Raw genomic sequence first — 7,826 nt, 5'->3', positions numbered from 1 at the left:
GCGCGCAGCACGGGGACATATCGGACATTATTTACTGGATGGAGACGTGCGCGGCTGCCTCGCGCGGTCTCCTCAAAGAGCAAATCCAGTAGGACTGTGACGGCTGTGCGTGCCAAACAGGTGTTGCATCCCCGCGTCGATGGCGAGGCACGAGGAGGGCTGATCGGTGCCGCGGGGCTCTCTGATGTTCATCCTGTATGCAGAGCCTCACGCGCAACAACAAGTTGGCAAATCTGAATTTTCTCTCGCTCGAGACTACTTTGTTTTTCTTTTGGGGATTTTCTGAATTTCACTCTTTCCGTTTGGCCTTTTCTCTGCCGATGACCTCTCCGGATTGCTTTGCTTTCTTGTGGCTTCTTCTCTGAACGTTACGGAAGACTGGAATTAGCTCAACGTGTTTCTACTGTTTTTGCTTTTTCTTTTTTTTTTTTTTGCTCGACATCTGCTCGCGTAAATTGGAGAAGAATGGCAAAGTAACCGGATCCAGCTGTGCCAACGACGCACGAACCATTACTGAAGTTCTATTAAAGATCCAGCTGAGTGGGAGCCCAGCCTCCGCCTTGTTTTCCACGGATCTTCGCTTTGTGTGACGCCGCAACACCCTGATGGTCCCGATCGTTGGCGCGCGGTGCCTCGGGCTGCTGCTTGGACACGCGACCCGGTGATTTTCAGCCTTCCGCGCGGAGTACGTTGCTTGTTTGGTGGCGTTGCTTATGAGGCTCGATCTGGGATATGCTTTTCCTCTCCGGTAGGATTTATGTGCTGACAATGACCCCCAACAGCAGTTTACACCGTGCCGTTCTCGCTGCAACCCGAGAGAAAAGCACGCGCCCCCGGTTCGATGCGCATAAGAGGACGTCGTCTCCCCAAAATCGCTGATCTAACTGACGGCCGTGAGGGGAGGGAAAATAACCCAACACAAACGATCAGATAGGAAAACCGAAACAGCATCAGCAACAAGCGGCGGCGGCGGCGATGGAGCTGTCCGAGGTGCGCTGCTCCAGCGCGAGCGAGGAGCTCTACACCATCAACAAGACCCCGAGCAGCAGCAACAACAGCAACAGCAGCGGCAGCGCGCGACCCAAGCGGCTGCTGTGGCAGAACGCGGTGCGGCACATCACCGAGCAGCGGTTCATTCACGAGCAGGGCGGGGGGGGGCGGGGGAGGGGTGAAAGGCATCGGGCCGGACGAGCCCTACGACCCGAGCCAGGACGCGCGGAAGCAGTCTGCGGGGCGGACGTCGGTCGGAGACCGGCACAACAACGGCGGGACGAAAGTGTTCCCGGAGCGCGCCAGCAGCGACTTGGGCTTCTTGCAGATCGACTGCGCGCCGAGCAATTCCGACTTTTTCCTGAACTGGGGGTACACGTACCGGGGCGTCATCTTCCCCACCCTGCGGAACGCCTTCAAGTCCCGTGACCTGGAGCGGCTGTACCAGCGTTACTTTCTGGGCCAGAGGCGTAAGTCGGTGGTGGTGATGAACATTCTGGACGTGGTGACCAAGCTCACCCTGCTGGTGCTGCACCTCACCCTGGCCTCCTCCCCCATGGACCCCATCAAGGGGACGCTCCTGGGCTTCTTCACGGGCATCGAAGTCGTTATTTGTGCCTTAGTGGTGGTGCGGAAGGACACCACGTCGCACAGTTACCTGCAGTACAGCGGCGTGGTGACCTGGGTGGCCATGGCCACGCAGATCCTGGCTGCGGGGCTGGGCTACGGGCTGCTGGGGGACGGGGTGGGATACGTTCTCTTCACCCTGTTCGCCACCTACAGCATGCTGCCGCTGCCGCTCACCTGGGCCATCCTGGCCGGCCTGCTCACCTCGGGGCTCCACATCCTGGTCCAGCTGCTCATCACCAAGAACGCGCAGCTCTCCACCAACCAGGTAAACCACCATCTCCTCTCCTGGCATCCCTTGGCTCCCTCCTCTGTTTACATCCTCTAATCTTAATCTACTTTCTCTTTTCTTTGTGTTTTTCTTCCTCTCTTTCATCTCTTTCTTTCCTCTCATCCCTTGTTGTTGCTCTTTTACTCTCATCTTCTCATATTTTTCATTTTCCTCCACTATTTCCTCCCTATTCCCCCCTTTTTCATTACAATCTCCAGTCGCCTCCACCTCCAGCAGCTCTCCCTCGACTTAATCTTTCACCACCTTTTTCATCCGGCTCCACTGTCTGCACCCTCCTTCTCCTTCTTTGATCTCCCCATCACATCTTCATCCCCCAATCCTCCTCTCATCCCCCATCTGCTCTCCCTCATCTTTCTATATGTTCCTCTAATCCTTTGTCTTTACAACTTCTCCTTCCCTTGATCTCTTCATCTCTGCCTCCCTCCCTCCATCCTCCAGCAGAAAAGTGGCATCTTTAGTTGGATGTGAGGCAGCAGGGTGATGCTGTTTTGGTTTGAACGTGCACTTGGGAGCATGCGCATGTTTTTGTCCACATGTCTGATCGCTCTGGGAATGAAAACTTAAAGCTGTGCGTCTGTCGGGGCTCCGTTAGCAACGCTGGTTTGTTTATAGCTGGTTATCTTAATGAAATGTGGCAGTTTCTTTGTGTCGGCAGCCGAGCTTTCAGCACCAGGAGCTGTCCATCACCACAGAGGAGGTCCTGAAATATATCAGGTTTAGCGCCCCCTAATGGCGAATATCATAACTTCTCTTTCTTTCTTTCTCTTTCTTTCTTTCTTTTTCTTTCTTTCTTTCTTTCTTTCTTTCTTTCTTTCTTTCTTTCTTTCTTTCTTTCTTTCTTTCTTTCTTTCTTTCTTTCTTTCTTTCTTTCTTTCTTTCTTTCTTTCTTTTTTCTTTCTTTCTTTCTTGTCTTTCTTTCTTTCTTTCTCTCTTTTTTCTTTCTTCTTCTCTTTTTTCTTTCTTTCTCTCTCTCTTTCTTTCTTTCTTTCTTTCTTTTTTCTTTCTTTCTCTCTCCCTTTCTTTCTTTCTTTCTTTTTTCTTTCTTTCTTTCTTTTTTCTTTCTTGTCTTTCTTTCTTTCTTATTTCTTTCTTTCTTTCTCTCTCTCTCTTTCTTTTTTCTTTCTTTCTTTCTTTCTTCTTTTTTCTTTCTTTCTTTCTATCTTTCTTTCTCTCTTTTTTTTTCTTTCTTTCTTTCTTTCTCATGTCAACAAAATAAATCGGACTCATAATTTTACAGGACGGCTTTAATCTTGGATATCAGTACGTTTTCCTTATTTGATCCCAAACAAACTTATAAAGTCAACCACAAATCGTTGTTGGACTGATGCAGACGGCTCCAAAGGGTCCATCCTAAAGTGCATGTCTTTCTCTGACTTTTGGAACAAGCACTGACACATGATTTCAGACCAGCTGATCACTTTTTAACCGTCAAAGACAGAACTATGACTCCTTTCTCTTTGTTCATTGAATCCACAACGAACCGTGTGCACACCATGTCTCAGGTTTTAACAACTCTCAGTGACCCATGGATTCAGTTAATGGCAGCTCATTCTTAACATTATGGGAGGCTGTGTTGAATTCTGTTTGGTTTCAGCCTCTTCTGCAGACCAAATTACCAGATTCCTGCCTTGGAAATGCTGTTGTCAGGCTGAAAGTCCATCCGCTGCATCTGTCTCCACAGAATCTTCTCCACAGATGCTCGGCCATGCTGAGAGTAGCACATACAATGCCTTGTGTTTCTCTCTCTGCAGTAGCTCAGCCACATAAACAGCCAAAGCTGAAAGACTGGGTTCCTGCCTTCTGCAGGATGAGATCAACTGTTGATTCTCTGGAAAATTTGCTATTGTTGTGCTCTGAATGTTCATGAATCGTCTTCCTGTTTTCGTTCACTGTTGGCTGAGGGCCAAGCGACAGGGAGAGTACTCAGAAACCAGCACAGGTGGAAGACAGCCTGCACAGAAGTGTCCCCATCCTGCTTCGTATCGTTGACCAAATCCTCCTGTTAGCACATGCACATATACTGTAGTTTCATGCCAAAATGGGGAATAATCATGAAGCTGAAAACTTTGTATTCATGCTAATAGACACACATTTTGTATGTTCTCTCCTGCTTTGCAGCACAGCTTCAGTTTGTATGTTATCTGTCACAAAGAGAGCCGAAATGTTCTCCTAATCCAAAACTATATAAGTAATAATATAAATAATCCAAACACTTTAAAACAGCAACTGAATCTAAAGTGACATTTCAGAGCTGAAGTTACTTTAAAGCCTCAGTGGTTCAGACAGGAGCTGAACTCTCCTCCTCCTTCTAAAAGTGGACTTTGTTGTCTTTGTATGACGAAATGCTGTGAAATTATGTCTCCTTAAGTCATTATTTTTGGATCAATACCACATGAAACAGCCGTAACCGTGGCTGTGGACACAAATCCATAGTTTTCATGACATGTTATGCTGTAAGAGCGGGTTGGACCTGAACTGATAGATGACAGCCTGCACAGAAAGAGGTTTGGATGCGATAACTATGCTTCTAATTTCAGTTTTCTCATCAACATATTGGGTTAAAGTCATTTTGCAGCTGTTTTGATATGTTTTTTGAAGTATTTTTGTGCATATTGTTCATATTTTAACAGTATTTATTGAAACATGCTGTAACAAAACTTGCTTTAGTGCTCTGTGTAACGACTAACAGGAAATTATTCATCAGAAACCCACAGATCTCACAGATGAAGCCTCAGTTAACAGCTCCGCTCTGTTTCATCCTGACATGGAAATAAGTTCTCCTCAGGTAGAAATGTTCGGTCAGTTTTAGGCCATTTCACACCATTTCAGGAAGTTCTCTGCTAACATGCAGCGGCTGACACTGTGATATAAGAACAACGGGCCTTATGTTGCACATTCAGATCCTTTAAAAAATGATAAAAAACTAACCGTATTACAGATAAAATGGAACATTTCACTTCTCTGTTGGCGTTGCATCCTGTTGGGGAGACATTTGCCTCCATAAGTGTGACTAAATAGTTGCAGGCAGAAAGCCTGATGAGTCTAAGACAGTCGCTTGGACTGTATTGACTCTTTATATCAGGGATGTCAAACTCTGTCCTGCAGGTTTTAGACGTTTCCCTGCTTCAACGCACCTGAATCAGATCAATGCATCATTAGCAGACTTGTGCAGAACTTTTCTTTCAAAGAGATCCATTTAATCTGAATCAGGTGCGTTGAAGCAGGGAAACGTCTAAAACCTGCAGGACAGCGGCCCTCCAGGACCGGAGTTTGACACATGTGCTTTAGAGACAGAATGTCACAGTTTATGTTTTAATAGTCATGTTTTTCCCTCCTAGTTTCACCTGCTTCATTCACAGCTGCATCACTCCCACAGTATTTGGTCTCCTGGTTTCCTTTCATTCACTGCAGAATCCTCACCTTCACCATCCCCTCATGCCTCAGTCACTGAAGATAAGGCTGGTTTCCTGCCTCATAGCCATAGTCTTAGTCTTGTTATCACAGTCCTGTTCATAGTTATTTAATCATAGTCTTGTTTTGTTTTGTCATCGTTTAAGTATTTTTGAATCCGGCTTCTTCTTCTTGCCTTTTGCTCCCTGTTTTTTTTGGAAATAAACCCTTTTTTTAATCCAAAGAGCTGCATCTGGGTCCTACCTCGCCACAGTCCCTGACACAGAAGAGCTGAGGTGGTTACAGACGTCGGTCTTTTATTTCGGAGCGTCACAAACAGGCAATCTGTGTCACCTCGCGTTAAACCCGTCACATGAGCCGAGTCACATGACTTCTTGACTTATTTTCATCTGTTGACGCTCCTCAGACTCACGGAGCTCAGAGACATCCACTGAAATCCCAAAAATACTCTGGAAACCTTACATGTTGCCGCCCACAGTTAGTGCTGTAGAAACCGACTGAGCATGCTCACTGTGGCCCGATCTGAGACTGCGGAGCCTCGTCCTCTCGCTGCTGTCATGCTGAATCATGTCATGCTCTGCTTTGAAGTCTCAGTGGAGGCTGCTGACTGTCCCTCTGTGTTACCGTATCGATGGCTGTGGAAGTGATGCAGCTGACTGAGTGCTGTGCTCTGTGGCTCTTGTTGTGTAGCTCAGGGGGGGTTTCCCAGCTTTCCCTCGTGTGGTTCAGCTGCATCTGCATCACTGTGCCTGCAGTCACTGAACCAGCTAGCTTTTCTGAGGAAAGGTCTGAGGTTGAGAGCTTTAAAGTGGCTACTGTTAGCTGGATTCAGAGGCCAACACTTTGCTTTGCAGCAGCTTCATAACTGCTGATATTCAACAGCGATTAAGGCCATCCCACATTTAATTACCATTAATACGTTGTTGATATAAATGGTCCTGACTCGTTAGACTTTACACAAGCTGTTTCAACAACATTAACGACCACCGTTTACCAGAACTAATCAGGAATAATTCTTAATTGATTGTTTTAAGTTTGCAGAAGAGCTTCCAGAGTTCTTAGAGAGCAGGAGCTGAAGCTTTCGTGCAAGCTGAGAGGAAACGTTACGGCTTTTATAAGGACAGAAGTGAGGTCATGATGAAGATCTGATCACAAACGCACAAAGTGACGGCACCTGAAGGGTCAGTCCCTGTTTTTTAAGGGACTGACCGTAAAATCCTGGACCCAGGAGTTGTGGCTTGGTGCAACTTCAGGTTTAAATCACAAAGCTACACAACCTGCTGAGTTATATTTATTTTACCTATCCAGGGACTGGATAGTGTAGACTTACCAATGTAAGTCGCTTTGGATAAAAGCGTCTGCTAAATACATAAACACATAAACAACAAACATATTTGAGATAAGAGATGAGCACATGTTAAACCACCAGCTCTCGACCGACTGGTTCTCTTGGAAAATTAAAGAAAATGGTCCTTCTGTCCACCTAACAAAGACTGGTGAAGTCACCGGAGCTCTGAATTTACCCCACAAAGGATTTCATGGAAGCTTTCTTTACTCTCCAGTTCCAGCCTGTCTTTGTTAAATTTCTGGGTCTTTGGGTTGATTTTCTCTTCATATTTAATTGACTGGTTGTTAATAATATGAAGCAACACAACCACTGATAACTCAGCTTATTTAACAATAAAACTGAATGTTTGTTTTTCCAGGTTAATACTTCATTTTATTTTATTTGAATTAATATCTCTATGTTTACAGCATTTATAGCGACTGGATTTTAAAGACGACAAATTGTATAAAACTTCATGAAGTTTCTAATCAGAGTAAAACTGAGCGATACATTCTGAAATGGTTTCATAGCAGATAAATACTGTTACATCCACACATGTTTTACGTATTTAACCTCCCTAAAACTGAGCTGCTCGTCTTCCCTGCCAAACCAACCACAGGATCTGCATCCAAACTGAATCTCTTGCTCCATCAAAGGTGGCTGAAACTTGGGTGTTATGATCGATGACCAACTAACCTTCAGAGATCACGTTACCTCGGTTGCTCGTTCATGACGCTTTGCATTACTAAACATAAGAAAGATCAGACCATACCTGACCCAACATGCCCCCCAGCTCCTGGTGCAGGCCATGGTCATCTCCCACCTTGACTCCTGCAACGCTCTCCTAACTGGTCTCCTAACTGGTCTCCTAACTGGTTTCCTAACTGGTCTCCTAACTGGTCTCCTAACTGGTCTCCTAACTGGTTTCCTAACTGGTCTCCTAACTGGTCTCCTAACTGGTCTCCTAACTGGTTTCCTAACTGGTCTCCTAACTGGTCTCCTAACTGGGTTCCTAACTGGTCTCCTAACTGGTCTCCTAACTGGTTTCCTAACTGGTTTCCTAACTGGTCTCCTAACTGGTTTCCTAACTGGTCTCCTAACTGGTCTCCTAACTGGTCTCCTAACTGGTCTCCTAACTGGTTTCCTAACTGCTCTCCTAACTGGTTTCCTAACTGGTTT

At 46.0% G+C, this 7,826-nt stretch overlaps 1 protein-coding gene across 1 annotated transcript in view; it reads left to right on the top strand.

Moving 5' to 3' along the window:
- Positions 1–455: 455 nt before the first annotated feature.
- adcy8 (adenylate cyclase 8 (brain)) overlaps positions 456–7,826 on the top strand; it is a 123,658-nt gene continuing 116,287 nt past the window's right edge. The window contains 2 exon segments of the mRNA XM_072363297.1: positions 456–1,220; positions 1,222–1,885. Of these exon segments, the coding sequence (XP_072219398.1) occupies positions 976–1,220; positions 1,222–1,885 (909 nt within the window). The 5' untranslated portion in view covers positions 456–975.

The sequence above is a fragment of the Leuresthes tenuis genome, unplaced genomic scaffold, assembly GCF_036924035.1.
Source record: "Leuresthes tenuis unplaced genomic scaffold, fLeuTen1.0.hap1 SCAF_14, whole genome shotgun sequence".
Lineage (NCBI taxonomy): Eukaryota > Metazoa > Chordata > Actinopteri > Atheriniformes > Atherinopsidae > Leuresthes > Leuresthes tenuis.
This window is presented reverse-complemented; position numbering and strand designations above follow the sequence as displayed.